The sequence below is a fragment of the Parasteatoda tepidariorum genome, chromosome 2 (genome assembly GCF_982258835.1).
Source record: "Parasteatoda tepidariorum strain Cologne lab strain chromosome 2, Ptep-v5.0, whole genome shotgun sequence".
In the NCBI taxonomy this organism is placed as follows: Eukaryota; Metazoa; Arthropoda; class Arachnida; order Araneae; family Theridiidae; genus Parasteatoda; species Parasteatoda tepidariorum.
The window spans coordinates 97,798,216-97,824,604 of record NC_141756.1 but is presented as its reverse complement, the minus strand read 5'-3'; the positions used below and the strand labels follow the sequence as shown (position 1 = coordinate 97,824,604).

The 26,389-nt window shown below is 32.4% G+C and overlaps 1 protein-coding gene across 1 annotated transcript in view; it reads right to left on the bottom strand.

Annotated features, from left to right (window-relative positions):
• LOC107441842 (retroviral integration site protein Fli-1 homolog) overlaps positions 1-26,389 on the bottom strand; it is a 190,658-nt gene that overhangs the window by 9,455 nt on the left and 154,814 nt on the right. The window contains exon 6 of the mRNA XM_087157818.1: positions 25,023-25,103. Within this exon, the coding sequence (XP_087013944.1) occupies positions 25,023-25,103 (81 nt within the window). The remainder of the gene's footprint in view (positions 1-25,022; positions 25,104-26,389) is intronic.

Sequence of the window (26,389 nt, the reverse complement as noted above, 5' to 3'; positions counted from 1 at the left end):
ATTTAATATTTGTTGTGGCAGTTATATACGCACACTATAACCTACAGCAAACTTTAGTGGTCCCTAGAACTAGACGACTCTCTTAAAATTAGATAAAAACAATGATTAAAACAAAAAATTATCTTTAAAAAGAAATTTTTAAGAAACACTCGGTTAAGAGTTATCTAGAGTTCCTAATATCTAACTTCAATTAGAGAGTTGCGACAATAGTTTCAAGATTGTCCAAAACAGTGAAGTTGCGGTAGAGAAAGATAGTGGATTGGTTACCATACTTGGCGGCACATCTTTCCTACCTCCCTTTCTACCTCCGTACTGGTAACTTTTAGTACTTTTTTAGCACTTTTCAAAACTTAAAAAACTTTTTTTTAAACTTCAATTTAAAAAAAAATTTGTACTAGGCGACCAAAAAAGCCCACTGCTCGCTAACGCTTATCACCAACCCCAATGATTGCTTCGCAGTAATTGCTGTTTCTTGTCAGAAAACAGTTGAAAATATTCAATTAAAAATTAAAAAATACACTTGTGCCGCCACTTTTCACGTCAAAATATTATTCTTATGACACTATTAAGATCTATTAGTGAACATAAATCATTTTTTTAAGTAATCCTTTTTTGAAATAACATTTAAAATTAAAAGTATAATGTTGTAACAAATTTGGTGGGTTCACAACTGTAATTTAATATTTTTGCTTGCCAAACGGATGGATGTATTTATTACTATTTTTGCATGAAACTGTAAGTTAAGTTTTAAATCAGTAAGCGAAAATCTTTAACCGTAATTCATAATAGTAGGGGAGAGTGGGGTCAATTGTAACAGGGTACGATTGTAACAGAGCAAAAATTTCGAGTGTCGGGTTCTAGATTTGGTTCCTAGGTGGGGCACAAGGTGTATTTAATAAATCTACATGTACACCCCTGATGGCAATCATTTTTATGTATTTTTGAAAGAGTTAGATCACAAAAGATATTTTCACGCCACGCAAGTACTTTTTTTGGTATTAGAATATTATATTGTAACAAAGTAATTTTGTTTAAACAAATAAAAATTATTAACCGAATATTTAAATGGACACCTTAAATAACATTTAAAAAAAAAGATTATTTTTGTTAATTAACTAGCATTGTTTTTAACAAATGAAGTTGAAATGGCGTCTTGGGGACGATTGTAACAATAAGTAAAGGGACGATTGTAAAAGCTGAAAATAAATAATCTTATGTTTACAAACCATTACTTAACTCTTTAAGAACCACCAATAGTTTCCTATATCATTTATATTATGTTGCATGTGCATTATTTTATTTGTCACCTTTCACAGCATAAATTAAAATTTTTAACCCCTTAAAGTTAAAAGTTTAACCCTTTAGGTCTCTGCTCATTATTATTTTTACTCCTAAAATATCACTACTATTTTGATCAATAAAGAAATATATCACAACTATGATACTATGTATAATTAACTATGTTTTAGTTGAATTTATGAACTGTTACAATTGACCCCGTAAGTGGGGACAATTGTAACAAGTGCTCGACTGTCAAAAATTGTTAATGATATAATAACATTTAAAATTAGGTATTTATTTTTTTTTCTAGTAGAGGATAGTCTACTTTACTCGTCTGTCAATTAATACTAATAATATATTGGATTTTTTGTTAGTTAAAAATAGTTAAGTAAAAAATGTTACAATTGACCCCACTCTCCCCTATATAAATGCGATTTGAAACAAAAAATAATAATTGTAAAACGGTTAATAAGATCGGACACCAATTTAAATAACTATATCTTAAAACGTAACGTAGGATTACATTATTCTAAAAATAATAATAATAAAAACAATTCTCCTAAACTCTTAATTTAGAAAACAAACAAAATCAAAAACGTAATTGTAACAGTATAGGTAAGTGTGGGGAAAGATGTTTAGACAATGTCAACCTTCATCTATGAAAAGGTACCCCACCATAGGATCAGGTTAACATGTCTTATATACTAATGAATTGGAATTGTATTTTTGCAGTGGTAGATACGCTACAGTACTCCCCCACCAGAATTATAGCTGTGATAGAATTCGATGAACGGACACCACTAGTTGATTCATTGCTGTTTTGTGAGAAGCCGAGAGAGCTGTATTAAGATCACCGTACTTTTTGAGTGCTGAATGTGAGAGGTGTATTAACTTCATGGTCGTAGTCACTCCTGTGTTGCCGTTAGCAGTCGAGTGTATGCAAGCCGACGTTGTGCGTGATCGAGAAGAGACTGAGTAGCAACAGTGCGAGGAGGTGGATAATGTCTACGTCACAAGTAGCAAGTCAACTGTTCAATATGGACCATCCATCGAAGTAGGCGTTACTGTCTAGGTAGGCGTGTTCATATCGAAGTGGGCGTTACTGCCAACGTAGGCGTGTTCATATCACATCCGAAGGTCACCAATGTGGGGATAGTAGTTATCGACAATGTCAACCTTTATCTATGACCTATATGTAACCCTTGTCAACGTTAACCGTTATCCATTTTATCACAAATTTCTAATTTAAATAGAAACAACTCATATCAAAATTGCACTTATCAAATATTTATCAGTGATTAAATTCAGAAAGTAAATTTTAAATTAAGAGAAAACAAATAACAAGATTTTAATATTTTATAATATGACGAATATAAAAAAAAACACATCACTCATTAAGATTCGAAGTGATATTATTTATCAATAATAGAAAATTATATAGTACAATACATTTTATGCATAGCAAATAGAAGATTTACTAATCTGGACGATTTCGGTTGATGATGTAGCAAGCCAATTATTCCATTATAAAAATAATTATAATTGTTACGCTAGTTGTATAATAATTTCCTTCACTTAGTAGAGCTATTAATATTTTGCAACATTTTTGAACTCGTAAAAAGATCACGGGGCTATCCGTGATTACGCAGATTCTGCAGAAAACCATTCTTTATCTGTTGAATGCTAGTTTCTAGAAAAAATTTCAAATATTCAATGAAGTTTTCCTGAGTATCAGTTATGCTTAACAGGAAGTTCATTATCGCCTCAACTGTAAACTAGATTTTTGACAGTTATTCTAACTGACTGCGGTGCATTTATGATTACAGAAATGTGCTTAAATTCTTCATCAGAAACAGTTCTGATTTGATACCAATCTCAACTTTTTTGCATGCAGCCTTTCAATTAAAAAATTGTTCTAGAATATAGATTGTTTCATCTTGTCTTACAATCCAAAAAAGCAACCATAGTAACTTTCTGAAAGAATTTCATATATTAAGGAGAGTGTTTAGAGTATTTTGAGTAAAGTGAGCACTTTTTTGGTTAAAGAATCAATTCGAGCAAAAACTCAAAAAGTTTCTAATATTTTTTTTAAACGTCTGGCACTAAACTTTCGTTCTTCACCTCGGAAGATGCCGGAAGTGTTGCTCATTTAACGTTACCCTGTGAACATAAGCCACGGAGGCGAGCAATATTACCCACGCCACACTGCCACAAATAACCGTTTGCAGGCTGGGCCACATTCACACATCACAGAACAGAGAGGGAAACATCCATGCCCTGAGCGGGATTCGAACCCACAACCATTGGTTTCACTGTCAGGCACGCTGACAGCTCGGTCACATGGCCGGCGAAGCTCCTAATATAACAGAGAGGTCGCATTTCATCTTGTGTCTTTAACGTAAAGATGTATTTAAAAAAATCAGCAATGCGTGAGGGAAGAAAGGGAAGAGGACGCTATTCAGTACAGCTATCAGTATACGATATTCATCAGTATTTTAAAAGAGAAAAAAAACTTTCAATCTTGCGGTAGTCCTAGACCCGTAGGACCAGTGCAGACATCGGTGCTGGATCCCGCTTGATCCCGATCCCAGGGGATCATGATCGACAGTGGCAATCCCCAGTGACGACTTGAATCCCACCCAGGTTTAGAAGGATGGGTACCAGCTTAGCTTGTCTTGGAAGTAAAGGTGGTCTACTTGCAATTCTGTCCACATTGCCACAATAATCACGAAATTATGATCGCGAACTTATATTTCATCCCTGGACCACAATGAGCTGTTGCGCAAATGATTCCCTTTACTAAGTATCTAATTATGCAACTAACACCGCAGGTGTAACCTAGCAGTAATCAGATAGAGAAATTTTTATAATAAGACACAACGCCAATTGTTTTCGAAACAGTTGTTTCAGAATTATCTATTTTTTGTACTATATCGACGAGTTACCCTTGTGGGGAGAGTAGTTACAGACCATGTCAACCGTCATCTATGAAAAGGTACCCCGACATAGAGTCGAGTTAACATGTCTTATATACTAGTGAATTGTAGATGTAATTTTGTAGTGGTAGATGCGCTACACCCTAATGGTTTCAATTATTTTATGCTTTATGAAATATTGTTATATATCTTTTAATGCAACAACTTGGTTGACTAAATGAGTAATTGCATTGCTTTGATGAAATTTAGCGTCGAATCAAGCATTACCGCGATATTTGGTTGCCACGAGGTATTGAGCGTTCATGTTGTTATTAACGGACGATAAAAATTATTTTTACTCTAAAATAAAATAACAAAACCTATAAATTCAAGGAACAATATAATTCGTAGTACACTGAGAGGAATGAAATTGTAAATAAACTACGTTCATATCACCAACAGAAAAACAAAATGTTAATGAGACAGACGCATTCATTATTTTTGTCGTTCAGTTGCAAAACTAACCATCTCCACAATTTTTAGGCATGTGATTTTCGGAAATGGGAAGTTCTAAATAATCTTTTCCACCAAATAGATCTAAGAAATCATATCAGATCGATAAAATTCACGCTTTAGATTCGTTTAAAACTAACGTCTTACTCCGCAAAACTGGCTAAATCCTGCAGACAGTAAATTTTCAAAACCGATCATCTTCATATTCACCTAATGTCGTTTTGAACAAGAGTTTAGTTATTACTTGTTGTTTGAGTTATTATCCATTGAAAAAATGAGTGTTGTTCTAGGTTTTTGTATGGTGCAACATTTTTAGTTTAGAACAACTTCATCGACTAGTTCAACTTCAACAATAAATTAACAAATAACGAGTTGTAAAAGTTTTAAAAAAATAAAAAATTAGACAAGCCTAAGCATTAATAAAAAAGCAACAAAACAAGATCATATTAAAAAAAGCAAACGATAATTTTGGAACTTCTTGGAGTTAATTGGATAGGATATGAAAAAAACACAACTACTTCCACTTCGAAACATTTACTAAGAATAACATTTATCTTTTAGTTTAATTAATAAACTGAGCTTTAAATATGTTTACTAAATACATAAACTTAGATAAAGATTTGCTATGAATAACATTCACCTGTTAGTTTTATTAATAAACTGAGCTCTAAATACGTTTACTAAATACATAAACTTGAATAAAAACAACTAAAACAATTACTTCTGAAAGAACTAAACTAATATAGTTTTAATCAGGCAAGCAGCAACTTATAACAACATACTTCGTTTAATGTTTATTTGTTTCTAGAAGACAGGTTCGCAGAAACTGCCGTTTACTGGTTAAATTTAGAAGGAATAACACGAACTGTGAAGTAGGTTATAGTATACCAAATTGTTTTAATACCCAAATATCAAAAAAAAATTTCTTTTTTTTTCCATCAGGGTGAAATTTTTTATTGTTTTTACATAATAATAGTTTAAAATATTTTTATGTTGTTGTTATAATTAACTGATACATGATTACTGTTTTGAGGGAAGAAAAAAAAATACCGAAGAAGGAAAATAAATAATGCTTACAAAATACTTGAGTACTGTAAAAGGAAAACAATTTTGTAATGCCTAAAGAAACGCTGGAACTGAATACTATATCAGCCTATTGAGTTTTTATTTTCTCTTTATTTTCCCCCTCTTGTATTTTTTAACGTTTTTGCATAATATTAGTTTAAAGTATTTTTATGATCTTTTTATAATAAACTGATACATAATTATCGTCTTGACAGAAGACAAAAGTACGGCGGAAGAAAAATAAATAATACTGATAAAATACTTGAGTACTGAAGAAGGAAAAGAGTTTTGTGATGCCCTAAAGAAACTCTGGAATCAAAAACTATTTCTGTACATTGGACAATAAGAGAAGAAACATTAGTATATGCAGTTTTTGTAATCCTTGACTTGAAATGTTGTGGCGTTTTTGAAATTCTATCCCTAAAAGAAGAAATTTAACCAACGGATAAGCAGTAATTCCAATAACGCGACCACAATTTTTGATGATCTTACGTCATAGGAAAGAGAAGAAGTAACTACGTAACATGTTTACCATTTTTATTTTTGTTCTCGATTTTCAGTATTGTTTTTAATCAAAATTCACAACAATTATTATCGGGCATTATTTGAACATTTTAAATTAATAATCCCTACCCCCCATGTAGTTGATATTTCAGCAACATATTTTAACATTATGGCTGTATCAAGCATATGCTGTGCAGTATCAAACAATCACAAGAGTCCTAATTTTTAAGTGATATAAAATTCTACAAAAGTCACATCACACAACATTATAAGCTTCGTGATTTTCAAGTCAATTTTAAATGGTGCTGTAGTTTCCAAAATTTCTTCCAGGATTCATTGGATTCTTTTGCTGAAGCTCTAAGCTTATACATAAGAGTAATTGCCCATATAGTACCAATTAAACTATAGTTTCAATTTTCGTATTATGCATCATTACATATTATACATTTTGTGCTGTACAATATGATAATTAAACATTTTTCCCTGCATGCAATCTTAAAAATCCAGTACAGTCGAACCACGTTAACGCGAAATCGGTGGGACTACCATAATTATTTCGCGTTAACCGAATTTCGTCTTATCCGATGCATCATGAAAACAATTTATTACGTACTATTAATACATGTTGTGTGCTACATTAATGCATGCTAACAATACTATTTTGAACCAAACAAATTAAAATGAGCTTAAAAGTTTTAACTACTTTATGAAACTATTTTAGTTTAACTATTTCATTTGCTCATCTCCTATTTATAACAAAGGAAGAAAATAGAAATAGCGTTCCTTAAAATGAATGATTGAGATTTTATTCACATGCTTATTATCTGTACCGCATCCAGTTTCCTTTCATGTTAAGCGGTAATCAGCTTGAAAATTTCATGTTAAACACGTAAAATACAACAATAATTGATTGTCTGACTAACGGGATCAAACATGCGTTTCATGTAAAGATATTTCACGTAAAGAGGTTTCGCGCTTGTGAGGTCCAACTGAATTTACATTAAACTTAATAAAATTGAGGTTTAGATTTGTAGCAAAACTGGCCAACTCCAAAGTGAGTTTCGCAACCAGCAATATCCAAAATAAAATTAAAAAAATTAATACCCCCATGCCTCTTCATATTGTGTTTTGAAACACGTTGACTTAATGCTACTCAAATCAAAAAGTTCTTGTTCCGATCACATTTTGCAAAGTAAGCTTTTTCTGAAAATAGAATTGTCCAATTTCGCAACTGAACGACACATTTGAAGAGCTGAGTAGAAGCAGAGTTTTTAGTGATATTATAGTAAATTGACTTTGAAAGTATATCGTTGACAATAGAGGACATAAAAATTACCTTCTTCTTCATCTATTGACATGACAGCATATTTGTGAGTCAGAGCCTTCCCAAGAAACTTCCTCCATTTTGCTCTTTTTCACAAAGATTATGCCTTGCCTTAATTTTTAGTCTGTGAGCTTTCAATCGGCAAAATCTACAAATCTCTGACATTTATTTAAACTATTCAAATCGTAACATTAGCACTACTGGTGCTGTTTCAATTTACTCCAATTTTCTAAGGTTATTCGCCGATTGTTTGTCGCTAAATGCATTTGAAACCTTCTTCTACTCCAAATACATACAAAGACTGTTAGTTTGTACCGTTCCACTAAGCAAAAAAAGAATCTCCAAAATGTATTGACGTAGCAAAACAAATCAATGCTGTATAGTTAAATAAGATGAAAAGATGATCCCAAAAGTTATCTCAAATTGTTTTTTTACAAAATTTCAAATTCTATCTTCTCCTAAGCTCTTCATGAGTCAATTGTGATCTTTATTGGAAAATTGAATATGTATATAGAATTAAAAAAGCAGGTAGTAGATCTCCATTGAAACAAACTAAAGAAAAATGTCTAACTGAGGAACTTAACTCTCGTCAAAGATTCTCAAAAGGCAGCCATTTGTTTTTGCCACCGTTCGTTGTTGGCGAGAAAGAATAAAAAGGAGTTCGGTTATCCGGGCGGTCGATTTTTCGTCATCTTTCGAGAGAGAGAGAGGCATAAAAATGCGCTAATTTCTTTAGAAAATGAAGAAGAAAAGTGCGTTGAAGTGCTTAAGTAGAGACTTCCGCATGTGTTTATGAAGAATGTTTCGACAAGAAAAATGGTTCGAGAGAGACCGAGTAAACAAGAGTTCCTTTTTCCATGCATTTTTAAGACAGCCGACAATTTTTGACTAACGATGAACAAGGATGATTGTAACATGATCATTACTCAGAAGGCAGAGGGGGTTCGTCTCCAAATTATAATTCCTGCTCCTTTAATTCTTCTTTTTTTTCACTTTAGTAAATATTCTTTTAATCCAATCATTAGTTATAAATTATAGTTCAATCAGCACAATAAATGGCATAGGATATTAATATTTTCTTTTAAAAAAAACTGAGCAGGTAAAGTATTTTTAGTAAATAAGTCCTCTTTATTAAAAAATGTGATTTAGATTTATTAATCTAAAAAGCACTTTTATATTGAACATTCTTATGATTCTTATAAAACACAATTATGGAGGGATTTTTATGATTCTCATGATTATTGAACTACTCTTATAAACCATAATCATTGAACGTTTTTTATCATTCTCATAAAACACAACTATCAAAGCTTTCTTATGATTCTTATCAAACATTTTTATTGAATTATTCCTATGAACCATAATCGGTGAGCATTTCTTATTCTTATAAAACACAATTATGAAAGCATTCTTATTGAACGATTCTCATAAACTGTAATCATAAAACGTTTCTTATCATTCTTATAAAACGCAACTATGAAGTATTCTTATCGACCATTTTTATTGAACTACTCTTATAAACCATAATCATAGAGCGTTTCTTATTATTCTTATAAAACACAATTATCAAAGCATTCTAGTGATTCTTATCGACCATTTTTATTGAATTATTCCTATAAACCACAATCGGTGAGCATTTCTTATTCTTATAAAACACAATTATGAAAGCATTCTTGCGATTCTGATCGACCATTTTTATTGAATTATTCCTATAAACCATAATCAAAGAGCATTTCTTATTCGTATAAAACACGATTATGAAAGCATTCTTGTGATTCTTATCGACTATTTTTATAGTACTACTCTTATAAATCGTAATCATAGAACGTTTCTTATCATTCTTATAAAACACAATTTTCGAAGCATTCTAGTGATTCTTATCGACCATTTTTATTGAATTATTCCTATAAACCATAACTTTAGAAACATTCTCATAGAAACATTATTATTATGCCTTTAAACCATAATTATAGATTCTTATAGACCATTTTCTTTTAAAACCATTCTTATCATTCATATTAATCATAACTATAGAGATATGTTATCCTTTTAATGGACCATTATTTGTAAAGAATAAGACGAAGAGTGTGGCTGAAAATTTTTAACCCATTAACGCTCAACGGTGAACTTCTAGAAACGGTTTTAAAAATGCAGGTTAGATATTTTGAACTTAAATCTGAAGAATTGAAGTTAACTCATCTAAACACAAACTGCCAACTTAAAAATTCACCGTTTTCATCATTAGATTATTTTCTAAATAATTATAATGGTGCAGTAAAACCTCCGAACAACAGTCCCTTACTGCAATGTGTCAGATGTTAAGAGATCGCCCCTGTTCTGAATTATGAGCTAATTGTTCAAAAACAAAAAATATACAAACAGCATCAAACAACAACAAATGTAAAAAAAATACATAATTAAGAACAAGATGATGTGCCTACTTTTAATAATCATTATTATAATTTATTATAATTAACACTTTTTCATTAATATTGTCATTGATTTGCGTTTTACCACAATCAGAGAGTGAAGGTAATTTTCGCAAACTTATTCCCTTTTTTTTTCTACAATCCACAATAACTTTTAGTCTATCTCTCAATGTTTGTTTACGGAGCCGTGGTACTTCAAGGCATTGAGCGTTCGCTTTCCAAACCTGGTTCGAATCCCGACGATGGCTGGTCGATGCGAATTCCGCCCCCAACTCACACCAATCATGGTGCTGACGTAAAATATCCTCAGTGGTAGACGGATCATGGGTTAGAGTCCCTTGCAGTCAGGCTGACCAAGGGAGTTTTTAGTGGTTTTTCTCTCCATGTAGAGAAAATGCTGGTTAGTTCCATCGAAAAGTCCTCCACGAAGGCAAATTTCTTCCAATATTTCATCCAGCAGTTCCCTTGTCCTGTGGATTAGGCTCATAATTACAAGGATACAGAGTTGAACATTGGTAGTCGTAAACTGAAAATTTGGTCTGCACTTCAACGACGGTTATAAAATGTTGCGTGTGTTGGAAATCGCGTATGTTAGAAAAAATTCCTGTGATTCTGGCAAGGCCCATGAAAGATGCGCCTTATCTTTAGTAACCGGCATTGAGTAATAATAATTATGATTAACTTCTGTATGAATGTTAAAAAAATTTCAATACCCAAGTCAAAATTCTTGATGGTCCCATCAAAACATTTTGATGGTTTATGCTGGTTGCAGAGCGATTCATGATGGCCCAACATCATTTGATGTTCACCATCATCCAACGTTTTTCATTATTTGTTCGTGGTTTTTGATATGCCAACAAACTTCCATCATTCCCTGATGGAAAATACTACTTTAATACTATGATGGTTAACCATCAAGAGAAGTTTGATTCTCATGGATCGACAATCCGTGATGGTCCATGATAGGAACTCTTGTTGCTTCTCAGGAATACACATCAAAACAATTTGGGTTTTTTTAAATGTTGGACCATCATAAATCAGTCCGAATTCCAACATTAGGATGATGGTTGGCCATGATCATTCCAGAATTTGATTTCTAAGATATTATGAGAGATATAGATAACCACCCACTGTCAACCTGATGGTAAGGAGACTCTAACCCACGATCTGTCTACCACTGAGGATATTTTACGTCAGCACTCAGGGGTCTGTCCAGGGCAAATTTACTACCGTTTAGCGGTTCCTTCACAAATTCACCGTTCGATCAAACGGTACTTTCACAAATTCAACTACAAGAAAAACGGTACTTTCACAAAATGCTTTTTTAAAAAAGCAAATTTTAATATTTTCTTCCATGCCTTTTAGAACTTTGTGGTACAATTGTCTTTTTTTATGAGTTAGCAGATCAGCAGACTATGAATTTATGATTGAATATATATTTATTTTTCTTTTCTTAATCGCTAAAAATCCTTGTCTTAATTCATACTTATAAATATTTAATTTTTACACCTACTCAGTATTAACCGAGTACAGCGTCAAAACTTGTCTCAGTAAGTTAATATTAAAAATCTGTTATTTTATCTCGGTATACTGTTATCTCAATAGGCTAAGTGTACTGAGTACTTGGTAAAATACTAATTAAAATGATATTGTGTGCATGTTATGATGTTTTTTTTAAATTTTCTCAAATTATTTCTAAATTTTCACAAAATAGGTACCTCTTAAAAAAAACCTAGTCTGGACTGTGGTCGGTGTAAGTCGGATGCGAAATTCGAATCGACCAGCCATCGCCGGGATTCGAACCCGGTTCATCTCATTGGAAAGCGAACGCTTTGAGTCATCACGGCTCAATAACTAGATTTTATATCAAATGTTTTTGACTAATAGAAGTGAATTGTCTTTTTCTTGAGCACATTCTTCAGTGTAAACAAAAACACGCCCCATGAATCTTCGTTTATAAAATGCAGTTGTTGAGTCAACGAAAAATGAGCGGTCGATGCTCAATAAGTTTAAGATGTCGTTAACATTTGTTAGGGGGCAAATTGATTTCCATTTTGGGAAATTCCCCGTAAAAGCATTTAGTGTTGAAGAAGATGAGAGAGAAATCTCATAATTACCTTGAAAGGATGATTTTTGCCTGGAAAAGAGGGTTTATCCTCTTCTACAATAGAGAAGGAGAAGAAGGACTAGGGAAGGGGGTGGAAGGTGAGGGAAGGGGGAGGGGTCTCCGGAACGGAAATTGCTTCAGTCGGCTTCTATTTTGTGCCGGCTCAGTGTGCCCTGCACGGAGAGAAATGGTGCCCCACCCCCACTAAAAGAGTTTGTTAGGTGGAATAATATTATCAATCTCTCTTTTGGAGGAAGACGCAATTTCATTCTCAGAAAATTTTCGTCTGCGAAAACTGTTTACTTCGGAAAAGGGACGAGAGAATGCTGATTTTCCTCATCTTCCCCATTTTTCATTCTTTCCGAATGATGCTGTCGTCAACCCCCCTCTCCCCACCATCCACACCTTCTCAATTCACTCAAGGTTATATCAATATATTAACTATAAATATAATTAAATATAATTAATTATAATACATATATAATCCATAAACTTAATATTGAAAAACAATAAATACTTAGCAGAAAAGTCTTTCCAAAAAAATGCATTTTTTCACTTTTAGAAACGTTGATTCATTATCTGGAACAATAATATTGAGCTATAATATCGATAACAAGATTAGCCATTTTCTGTTCAAACTGAACCGTAGTATCGTACAGTTCATATTAAGGTTGTAACAAATTTTTAAGCATTCTATAGTGCTCAAACATAAGTCTGAAATGTCAGCATTATGTCGCAAATAAATATGGCAGTGCCCGTATATTTGTCTAAATAAAACTCATTGAAGAATCAATGAGCGTGAATTACAACTCTTCCCAAATCTCTAATAGTTAAGAAAATGGTTTATTGGGATATCGATTAGCAATTTTCTTTTTAAAAAAATTTTCAAAAATAATGCAAAAATTATAAATTAAAACAAGCAACAAAATGTTAAACTTCACCTTTAACATGTTTGAAAAAATCAGAGACTTATACTTGATTATATAAAAGCTTCATTTGCTTCAAAAATATGAGGATATTAATAAAAGTCCGACGTGTTTGGAGTGCTCAAAAATTGGCTCCCATTTTCACAAAGACAGGCTTGAAACCATAAACAAACTTGTTATGCATCGAAGTTTTCAGGTGCACAAAACAAAAATATATCACGTTTACAATAAATTACATAAGCAAATAATAAATCTAAGTTAAGCAAAATACTTAGACGAGAAAGAATTCTATTTCAACAAATTTGATGCGTGAGACAGCACTCTATTTAATTAACTTCACGTTAATTAACATTCTAACTTATGTAGAGAAACTTAGTTCAACTTTAACACTTTAACGATTAACTTTTTGCTTATAAACGATCAACTGACGCTGACGTAATAGGTCACATGTTTAGATATCAGTTATCTTCTTCTTCTTGATGTGCAAGTACCCAGTTATGCACCGATTTGATAAAATTTCGTCTATGTAGAAAATTTCGCCAAATTGGTGATCTTTAAAAAAATGAACATTTCATAAGTTCATTCTAAACACTAGATAATTCTTTACAGCAATATGGTAGAGGAGAGGAAGTGGGCATTGAGCTGAATTCGAAATCGAGCATAATGTTTATATTTATGGGTCGAATTTATTCTGTAAGATATCGTAAATTGGAAATACTGGTGTAACGTTCCATGTGCAGTTGCTTAATTGCACTGTGAATACTTCAGTTGAAGGTGCAAAAGTAACTTGCAAAGTTTCACCGTACTCTCTTATTATTTTATTTTATTTTCCTCATTTCAACTAAAGGTGATAATGCGTTATAATTACACTTTTTTTTAACCTCTTTTAAAATTACCTTTTGCTTTGTATAGTTTCAACTAATCAGCATTAGGTATAAATAAAGATTTGTATTCGTGAAGCTAGCGTCGACGTGCTTTAAATGAATTTTTTAATTTATCAGTCAGCAACTTTCTTTTTTAAATCGCAATGATATCAGATCGATGTAGAAAAAAAAATAAAGTTTTCGATAACACATACTCAATAAGAGTTAACAAATTGGTGCTAAATAAAGTTTTTTTAAGGGAAAAAAAGAAAAAAATAACAGTATTAGAATGGTAGACGGAAAGTTGCTGATTAATTTTAAGATATTTAAGATTATGATATTCAGTTTTTAAGAAAAAAAGATGGCCATAGTTCTTTTAACCCCTTTCTTTCTTCTTCAACAGTGAATAACAGAACAATAATAGAAAAATGGACCAAAAATAGAAAAAATATTTTGACTGTTTAATTTTGTTCTTTATATTATTATAAAAGTTAGAAAATGTTTTTTTTTTATTACAAAAATAAATTTTAAAATGCAATAACTACTGAGTTTATAATTTTTACATACACATAAAAAATAGTAATGGATTACACACACATCTTTTTCAATTAGAGCAAATTAAACAAAATTTTGAAGCTAAATATAATATAACTAGTATAATATATATATAAAAACACAAAAATACGATTTTCAATACATAAATTTTGCAAATCTTTTACAGTATGGTATATCCCAAAACACGGTACTGCATACAAGCCCATATCACACTCATTGCATCGCCTACATTTTCCCTCCTCGTCTTAATCAGAAAAAAACTAGAACCAGTAATGCCATCTATTAGGAAAATAGTAAACTAAGTATCCTAAAGTAGAAACGAACTCAGCTCGGGCATCACAAAATGGAAACGTTAATTTTCCAACTGCCCGAAATCAGTTCGGGCATCACAAATACTGCACGTAGTAGTTACCCGAACTGGATTCGGGTGGCACTGCCAAGAGGTCAATCAAAAAATCTTCCCTTTCTCGAAAGTTCTACCACATCGGTTATTTCATTTGCACCGACCGTACAGTTAACCCCAACACCCTGTAAAACTGCTTCTCCTTCATGATACCTGCCACGAGGGAAAGCTAAAGGTGCTTCTTTTTAGGTGAATAATGCCGTGCTCTTCACATTTTTCATTCGGAATGATTAGAACAATAAAATAAACTAAAATATAAACTTTAATCGAAGAAATAGAATAAATAATCAAGCTGAGGAACACATTTTTGTTTCACTAGTATAAATGGTGTGAAATTTCAATACTCATTTTCTTAAAGCGAATAGCAAATATTTGAATTTGGAAAAAATCACCAGTTTTTAAAAAAGATCGAACTTTTTTACTATTTTGAAAGTTACTTAACCACTACTTCATTGTTTGAGCTCATAAAAATATGCCAAAATCAAGAATTATTCATTTATTTTCATTTAGATGAAAATATTTGTGTCCCTTCATCAGGAAGTCGCAAGCCTCCCTTATCTACCTATAATACATGAATGCATTTTTTTTTTTTAAATCAAATTATTTTTACACATAGCAAAGAATTTTTTCGCGATAAAAAGAACTTAATATCCTGCTTGAATGTGTTGCATTGTTTAAAAAATTAATCAAATTGCAAAGCTTTTCCCTTTATTGTATTACAGTTTATAACTTTTTTTTAAGGCGGATAATGACGGATGTAAGAAGGATAATATTACAATAGATTTTATATACGTAAGCATTGTTATCGTAATATTTTCTTTAATGTTCGATATTCACTTTATAATAGAAGAATATAACACATGCTCTAAACATACATAATAGCCTCTATCTACTCTTAATATTAACATCGAATTTTGAATTTTTTTATATGTATTGTTAAAATAGTTTTTTTTTTCTTCAGTAAGGTGAATTTATTGTTTTACGTAAGCATTATTAACGCAATGTTTCCTTTAATATGCAATATTCACTTTATAATAGAAGAATATAGCACATGTTCTAAACATACATAATAGCCTCTGTCTACTCTTAATATTAACCTCTAATTTTGAATTTATGCATCTATCTATATATATATATCTTTATATATAAGAAGAGAGCGGAATGATAACACATAGCCAATCATAGAAGACTTCTGGTTAGTAACCCACAAAACAGTCAATCAAAATTGAGAACGCATGTGTGTGTAAAGGTAATAGTTTTTAATAATGCTGTCTACAGAAATGTTACAACTAAACTTACCAGCTAAATCTTGTTGCGAATTTTATTTTGTATTGAATGTGTGAAATATCGTGAACAGTGTTTACTTTAAAATACTTATCTTTTATAAAAAATGGATCACCGAAAATATCTTAGGAGATATCAACAGCGACATAGGGCTGAACATAATTTAGCAGTACAAAATTACCGGGAAAATAATCGCAGTACTATCAATACGCGACAGCGAAATGCGCGGCGAAGAAACTTTGAAGAGTCAAGACGTTTAAATGAAAATGAATAATATGGAAAAGAAATTGATAAAAAATGTTGTATATAAGTAGGTTTTGTAAATAATTTTTAATTTTATCATTGTTTTTTCTTACTTTTAATTGTTTTTTACTTACTTTCAAAAACTCGTTCAGCCAGAAATATTGAGAAACAGTTCATATTAGTTTCAGATATTTCTTAAATAATGTTTAATTGTTTTCAGTTTAAAATTTAAATTACTGGGAGGGGGGAGATGAAGTACCACATAGGGAGCGTCCGGCATCCTATAAGATCATCAATGATTTCAGTTAGTAGGGGTAAAAATATACTTGAGGTTGCCCCTTGCGGAAATTGGCAACTTATGTTTGGCACCATTCCTGATTGCGTGGAACACCAAGGTAACAAGAATGGCTGCCAAAATATAATATATCAATAAAACATTTGAAAATTTCACTTCTTCTTTAAGCTTGAATATCCTCAGATTTAGGTGCACCGAATACTGTAATAGCAGTTAGATACTGTCTAAATTTATCCTGAATAGAATCTGTGTACCTCCATCGCCACATAAATTTGGCGAAGTAATTGAAAATTGCGTCTGTGGTACCGGACTGGCGATGACATTTTTTCTAAAGTCCCTTTTTATGACTGCCCGCATACCATCGATCTTATTGACCAGAAGAAAAAGTAACCTTACCGGCCGGTATCCAACTTAGAACTAGCGGACGTCTGAAATCACATGTACCGTTGAACATTTAAAAAAAACGCTACAATCTAAACCAATCAGAATCACGATTGCGTTTCAACATCGCCCATCTTGGTGATCAACGGCGATCACAACTTGGTGAGAATCAAGGGGCACCTTCAAATATAGTCAACCCGAGTTAGGCTCTGCCACGTGTGCTTTGAATACGGAGATTAATCTCCGCCAAATGCCCTATAGTAATGCGTTAAATAATATTGCTTCCTCGCTTTATATAAGTTTATATTATTGTTTGTATTAAAATTGCTTTATATAAGTTTATAATGCTGATAACAAGGACCTCTGACATTTTACAATCATATCATATTCTCTCTATGTGATGTTGGTGATGAAAAATTGTCAGCTAATCTCCAGGAAAACGACTTTAATTTTGGTCGCGAAGCGAACAAAAATGTAATTGCGTAGCAGTTATCGGGGGTTGGCGAACGGTAGCGAGTAGGGGGCGGAGCCCTCTAGTATATATATATATATATATAGTTAGAATAGTTTTTTTTTCTAATAAAGTGAATTTATTGTCTTGTCTTATGTAAGCATTGTAAACGCACCCCTTTTTCTTTATCAGTAAAGAAGGAACATCTTGAGCCCCCTTTTAACTTATAATAGTCAAATATCGAAGAACAAAACAAAAAGTTGGGGAAAAAATCTTTTCCATGTGATCAAGATTTTTAAGCACAGAAGGAAAACACAAAAGATTCCTTAAGAACAATCCGCACAAAATTTCATCAAATATATTGAAGTATAAGTTTCGTTTTTATGTAAAATTACACTTTTTTTTTATTTTAAATTAATCCTAAAATTAGATTAATACACTTCAATATTTTGGGTTAATACACTTCAATTTTTTTGCTCAACTGCGTAGCCATGTCATATTGAACCTAATCTAGAAGACAAGGGTACTCCTGTATCAAGTATTGGAAGAAATTTGCCTTCGTGGTGGACTTTTTGATAGAACTAGCCCGCATTTGCGCTACACGGAGAGGAAGATCACTAGAACCTCCCAGGGTTAGCCCAACGGCAAGGGGGCTCTAAGCCATGATCCGTCAACCACTGACGATATTTGACGTCAGCTCTGTGGTCGGTGCAAGAAGGATGCGGAATTCGTATCGACAAACCATTTCTGGGATTCGAACCCGGTTCACCTGATTGGAAGGAGAACACTCTATCCCCTGAGCCATCGCAGCTCAGGAAACTTTTTTTATGAAAAAGTGAAAGGTTATTGCATAGAAAGGCAATTCTCTTTTTTTCAATTTGACTTGTAGTGCTATAGTATCTGATTTTTCTCCAAAAGCGCCAGTTCCAATTTTAAGTATAAGCTTCAGAGTACTCAGTGGATAGAAAGACTACACATATAAGTGCAAAAAAGAAAAAAAGAAGAAAGATTACGTGAAAGGAAAAACAGAGCGAGGTGCCGAACCACGTCCATCCGAAAAAGAGATGCGGAAGAAGCGAGAGGAGAAGAGCGCGGATTAGGTGCGGAAATTGCGGAAAGCTCGAGTGGCGCGCCGGCAAATCTAATAGCGAATGACATCCGATATCAGATCTACTTCTTGAAACATCTTCCCCACCCCCTTACCCTCAAGGATTTATCTTCTGGCAGACATATTTACTTTCTCTTTCTGCACTTTTGGTGTCTCCTCGCATTGCATTCCAAAGTGTGATGGTGGTGCGACACTCTTTCTAATCACGTGTCCACTCAACACCTCCAACCCACCCCTCCCAATGAAAAGAGAAAATTTTTTTTGCTGCAGAAAGGCACTTCAAAGATACAACCTGTAACACCCGCAGTAGGAAACAACACTGTTGGGAACCTAAAAAAATTCTTTTAAAAAAAATTCTAAAAAATGCCGGTGAAAATTCTTCAAAAATCATTAAAAATAACCTTACATTTGGAAAAAGCGAATCAATACATTTTTCACACTAGCATTTAAAAAACTAATAAATCGTAATTAATACTAACAATAATAATTAATAATAATAAAAACTGATATTTGAGCCGTGATGGCTCAGGGGAAAGAACGTTCGCCTTCCAATGAGGTGAACCGGGTTTCGAATCCTAGTTATGGCTGGTCAATACGAATTCCGCATCCAGCTTTCACCGATCACAGTGCTGACGTAATATATCCTCAGTGGTAGACGGATCATGAGTTAGAGTCCCCTTGCCGTCAGGCAAACCGTAGGAGGTTTTGCATAAAGTGTAAGACGTTTAAACTGAGGCTTTTTTTTCTTTCTTTTCCATGTCGAAAAAGTTTCGAAAATACTGTTAAACAATAATATCATGAGTGAAGTTTACGCAAGACTTTTTTAATAAACACAGAACCCAGTTGAGAATACATATAATGTTAGGTGTAGTGTGAAACAAATTGGATTTTGTTCGTTAGAAGTGAGTAAGTGGTGTCTGGCGTGAGCTAAGCGACGTTCGAAAACTATGTTCATCAAACGTGAGTCTTTTTTACAGAAATTTAGATTTTTCCGGGAAATAACTTTGAACCCAATGCCAATGAATTAGTTTGACAATACTTTGTTTTGCCTAAATATTTAAATTTCACAGTTTTAAATGGATAGAAGCGACAATCTTTCAGTATTTTCAAAATGGAAGAATCTACCATGCGTATTTGGTGAAGAACAGTCCTCGAGTAACTATAGAAATCCTGTTCTCTTGGCAGCATACTGAAACGTGCTTGCGACCGCTATGACGTGAACAGAATGTTAATGATTTATATATTTTTCTAATTAAAAACTTGCGGACATCTTTATTTGCAATAAAGATAGCAAAAATTTTGAAATTAATTTACGGTATCTTATTTGAGTGCCACTTAAGCCTTTAACCCTTTCAACTTTTCATTTATGGAAAAAATAGCCAAATGTAGAAATGTGTTTCTTGTTAAAAGTAAAGTCATCGTATAATTTGATTTATAGAACATTATGAGATAAACAGTTCGAAACCTTCTTCACATTTTAACAAAACAAGAAAGCTATTAAAATATTATTTATGTAAGTGCAATTAAAGAAATTATATCCATACGGCAGTGTTTCCTGAAGTGTGGTACGCGTACCTCCAGGGGTACGGGAACAGTTTAGCGGGGGTACGCATTCTTATGCGAAATATCTTGCAACAAAGGGATATTTCAAAAAAAATTATTTAAAAACAAAGCTAGCCATGAAAATTTACGATTACGTATTTTTCTATTGGCTATTTTTTGCAAAGTTAACAGTTAATATTTAGTGGTGTCAACAGCCAGTTGTGATTTTTAACTTTTGTGAAAAATACATTAATTTTTTTTATTAGTGGTACACAGCGTTAGAAAAAGTTTAGAAAGGGTACACAAAAGTCATAAGTTTGTGAAACACTGCCATACTGACTTTGAATCATGTTATGTATTTGAATTATTTCGGTGCTGTTTCAACATTAAAACTACATATACGAAAGATAATTTACTTCCTGTGTAACACACCATTCTTCTAAAACAATTACGTTCGATTCGCAGAACATTTATACTTTTGAGACTATACCAGAGACAACAGAAGGGTCGAATGGTCACTTATAAAAATGTACTTTTTTCCAAATCCAGAAAACCGTTAGACCAAAAAAATAGATTTATTCAAACGAATCGGGGATAAATGTATATCACTCATACTTTTTTCACTTTGTTTTTCAAGATTAAACTTTTCTGCTCTTTTTTTTTTGTGTGTGTGTGCAAGCTACAGAAGAAGAAAAAAAATACTTTCGATTATCCGGCAAGTGTCATTTTAATCCTATCACTTACCGAAGGGAGGGAAGAGAGAGGCGGTCAGTGATTTTCACCACCTCTAATCCAGACTGACCAACTCCCCCTCAAACAATGAACTTATTTCCTGCAAATCTCAGCACTCGGAAAGACTGAACTTTAATCACCTTTTTTGGCGAGTTTTCTGAAATGTTTGGCATGGTTAATGGTGACCAAAATCATTGCTGAACTCTACGTTAAAGGATAGAAAATGCTAATAAATTTCAAACTGTGTATATTTGTACGTGTTCTATTGTTATCATGCAATCAATATTCAGGGAGATATTTATTCCAATGGGAGGGGTGAAATTTTAAAAAAAAAGATCAATAATGTCTGCCAAAAAAAAAAAAAAAAAAAAAAATTCTAGGAGAATAACTTAGTGAGAATTGCCTGTAATGTATGAAAAAATATAAATACTTTCTCTGGCCAAATTATTAGATGCAGTATAGCAGTGTTTCCCAAAGTGTGGTACGCGTACCCCCAGGGGTACGGGAACAGTTTAGCGGGGGTACGCGTTCTTATGCGAAATATCTTACAACAAGCGAAAATTTCACAAAATTTTGTTTAAAAACAAAGTTAGCCATGAAAATTAGGATTACATATTTTTCTATTGGCTATTTTTTGCAAAGTTAACAGTTCATCATTATGGGTGTCAACAGCCAGTTGTGATTTTTAACTTTTGAGCAAATTTTTTTATAGTAAAAATTACATTCATTTTTTTATTAGTGGTACACAGCGTTACGAAAAATTTAGAAAGGGTACACAGAAGACATAAGTTTGGGAAACACTGCAGTATAGGATTACATGTAAAATTTTAATTATCAGGTGATACTATATAGATTGTTTTTACGCTACTGAAACCGGTTTGTAATTGTTTACATTCGTGAATAATTTGGTGAAATTAGACGTCATATAATATAAATTCGGCAATTGAATAAATTAGACGATATATCATATAAATATAGAATATTTTTTACATCGGGTATTATATTAGTATATTATAATAATTAGACCAAATGATTAGATGCGCTGTAGTGTTTTAGTAATTGCATGTTTTGTACGAGTTTATACGCAATACTCTTATATTTAAACAAAAATGTAATGGATTTTTATAGAGGAGATTTTTTTTATATACTTCCCATTTGTATTTATTTTAAACGTAATGCATTACGATGTTAACCAATTAATACACGAACATAAAGATGTGTAAACCGGTTTCAGCCATGTAAAAACATTCAAGTTGTAGTTCTATTTATCGTATAAAATTCATTTCAAAAGTTTCGATTTCAGAAACTAATAATTAAACAGGTTGCTAAACATTGTAACTCAAAATATTAAAAAATTCATAAATCTAAATCGATACTGATACGTTTTTGCCACCTAATTGTAATTGGTTGAACTTACGTTAGAAGTGGATGTTCTAATAAAACAGTACAATAATAAAATAAATAAAATATTGTTTGTTTTTGGCAGTGTTGGACAACCCGTCTGCCTTTTCACAGAGGAAATCACAAACCAAGTCTCAGCTGTCCAGCCCTTGTCTCTTGTTTTTAACTTTAATATCAAGTATATTAATATAATTTTACGATTAATTTAAAATTAAAAAAAGTGTAATTTTACATAAAAACGAAACTTATACTTCAATATATTTGATAAAATTTTGTGAGGAACGCTCTTAAAGAATCTTTTGTGTTTTCCTTCTGCGCTTAAAAATCTTGACCACATGGAAGAGATTTTTTTCCAACTTTTTGTTTCGTTTTTCGATACTTGACTATTATAAGTTAAAAGGGAGCTTTGTGAAAACATGATCAATGTACTCATGCACGTGCTATAAGATACTTGAAAAAACTACTATGGGTCCCCACACCCTTCTCTCTGCATTCACCAATTACTTTCGGCGTTCCTTTTCAAATTGTTTTGCGATCCCAAGACTTCTTCGCTTACTCATCGGGGACTTATGCATATTAGTCTAGCTTTGTATGTCCTAAAAACATTTTGTGAAACATTTGATTTATAAAGATCGTCATTCGATTTATATACAATTCAATTCAGCGACACTCGGAAATATTACATGTGAAACAAATAATTCATAGAATTTACCTATTTACACATTACATAAAATACCTGTTTTTTTTATGTATATTTGATTATTTAAAGCTGTTGTGTTGACAAAATATTTTTTTCATCTTAATCATAAATGGATTAAAAACCATCAGATCAAATTCTATTATTTGAAATACAGATTTGCGTGCCATATGATAACCTTACCTTTTGTCAAATCATTTTACTACAGGGTGCGTAGACAAATTATTATAAGCACTTTTCAAGCACTCAAAAAATATTTTTTTAAGCATTTAAAAAAATATCATAATTAGACAGGGTTGGAAAAATATCATAATTGACAATGTGCGCATAAGTGTTTTGTGTAATATAAATGTTAAAAAAAATTATTAACAACATACTTTTATAAATTTAAATAATTCGGTTACCAAGATATTAAGCAAACTTATAAGTTTTAAACGGTAAATTTTGTTATTTTTTTTAACGGCATGAAACTTAACACGGTAAATTCTTTTTTTAATTTCAAGCTTGTCACAGTTGGCATGCAAATGGGTCATCCCATAGCTGATTGGCGTAACTTGGCGAAATCAAAACACAGAGCAACCTTAGCGTGCGGGGGATGACAGTCACTTAATTTCGGTGACAGACCAACACAAATGATCACACGGAGATCATGACCTCATGAGATCCAAAAAACGTGACTGGCATTTCGGAAAAACCCCCGGCGAAGGAAAGAGGGGTGGAAGTATTCCTGGGGGATAAGGCCCCGTTGTTTCCTATTTAAATGTAGGAAGTATTTATTCTAATCCCTGATTTCGTCAGCTTTTTCACTTGACTGCTTCGTAACTGATTCTCTCGAAAGGGATGTTCTAGTCATGCAGTACAGTCCATCACAAAAATTAAATACTTTCAAGAAACTTTTGATTTAATGATCGCATTTCCAAGTGTTCTTTCTAGTGTTTATAGCTCGAAAAACCCACACGAGTTACGAAAATTGATTACGCTGAATTGATTAGTCATAAAAGAGATTTTTCCGTGAATAATACAATTTTTTCAATGAAGATTTGCATTCAGATAGCTCAAAAATAAAAGGATATCCAAAAGTTTTAAGAAAATAGGAGTTATAAGCTTAAAGAATTATGATCAATGACAATTTATTATTTTAATCACTTAAAAAAACCAAACTTCTAGAAAATGTTTGAGTTATAGTTGAAGTTGTACAAATAGGTACGCCCCAAGTAGGTACAAATGTATTTATATACAGCAAGAAATACTAAAAACAGATGGATATTCTAATGCTACAAGAAGCCATGACAGAATCTTCCATGATTTGGATAAATTTGAAAAGCCCTGAATCATGTTATGAAAAAATTTGCAGAGATTGAAATTTATTGTAATCCTACTGATATTTCAAAAATTCTGTTATTTTTATCGGCATACATGGAATCATCCTTTCTTTCCTTCTTTTTTTTCATGTGAAAGACTTTGCGAAAATAATAGGAAAAGAATTTTAGAATTAAAATCGTTGAAGAAGTAGTGTATAAGTTACTGTGAATCACCGAAATTGGTGGTTGTCGACTTCCAAAGGTGAATGTTGACAATCACATAGCAGCTGTAGTAAATGTCCGAAATAAAAACTAGATCTAGTTAAGATGCCCCTGCCTGACATGCATTTGCCCGGTATGCCCTACACCAATATTTTTTAAGGTTCAGTGCCACTACCCGATATACATTTGCCCGGTATGCCTTACATCAATGTTTTTTTAAAGTCATGTGCCACTGTCCAGTGTGCATTTAAGCCTGTACACCGAACACTGATATTTTTTCCAATCTATCTTTAGCAGATATTAAATTATCCAATAAATATAATAATATCAACAAATAAATTATTATCAAATTGGATATAACAAATATTTTGGACATTTACCGAAGCGACTATAAGATGGTTGAGATTCACCGGTGAAAGTCGGCATTCTCTTGATTTCGGTCAATCACGGTGATATATATATTGAAATAAAAGGACTCACCTTGCATATTTCTGATGTGTGGGTGGGTGTGGGCGTCTAAAGATGTCTTCGTCATCCCGCTTATAGCATTGTGCGGATAACCTGCAACAACAACAAAAAGTAAAACAACCAACTTTGTTTCAATTCGATGTCAACACTTCAATTTACAGTACACTTCAATTACAAACACTTCAATTTACAGACCTATCGGCGATGTTTCAATTCGATGTCACACTTCAGTTTACTGTCACACTTCAGTTTACACTAACAGGCCTATCGGAGATGTTTCAATTCGATGTCACACTTCAGTTTACTGTCACACTTCAGTTTACACTAACAGGCCTATCGGAGATGTTTCAATTCGATGTCACACTTCAGTTTACACTAACAGACCTATCAGCGATGTTTCAATTCGATGTCACATTTCAGTTTACGCTAACAGACCTATCGGCGATGTTTCAATGCTGGTCAACTTACACTACCACAATTTATAGTAGAAAAAAATATGGAGAAAATATCACTCGGTTTGTAGCATCATGCTCCCAACAAACGTGGCTGTTCTCAAACAGTCCAGCACATTTATCGATGTCCGGCCCAAGCCATGGAAAGCGAAGACCGATTGTGGTTTTGAGTTATTTTCGTTATTATATGAAAATATATAAAGTATATAAATTTGTCTTTTCATTTCTTTACAATTACTATTTTTTTTTTTTTTTTTTTTACAAAATAAAAACTGTTTGGAAAGAATTAGCTAAGAGACGAAATGAAAGATGGTAAAGACCATTGCTGGCTCACAGCATCCATCTCAGAACGTTTATTTCCGATTATATATATATATATATATATATATATATATATATATATATATATATATATATATATATATATATATATATATATATATATATATATATATATATATATATATATATATATATATATATATGTCTTTATTGAAGCATTGACAAGTTAAAGTATTTTTTTTAACCTATTTCTACCTAAAATACAATTCAGATTACAATTTATTTATTTTTTCAAAATTAAATCTATTAAAGTTTTGTAAAACTCACTGATAAATTATGCACCATTTAATTTTAATTTTATTTTATAACCGTCGTTGAACAACCGGTCCCAATTTTTGGGTTCAGCTACGTAGAATTGTAATTTTGAACCCAATCCATAAGACAAAGGGACTCCTAGATCAAGTATTGGGAAAAATTTGCTTTCGTGGAAGACTTGTTGATGGAACTAACCCGCGTTTGCGTTACATGGAGAGGTAAACCATGAAAACCTCTCAGGTTAACCTGACGGCAGAGGAACTCTAACCCATGATCCGTCTACCACTGAGGATATTTTAAGTCAGCGCTGTGGTCGGTGCAAACCGGATG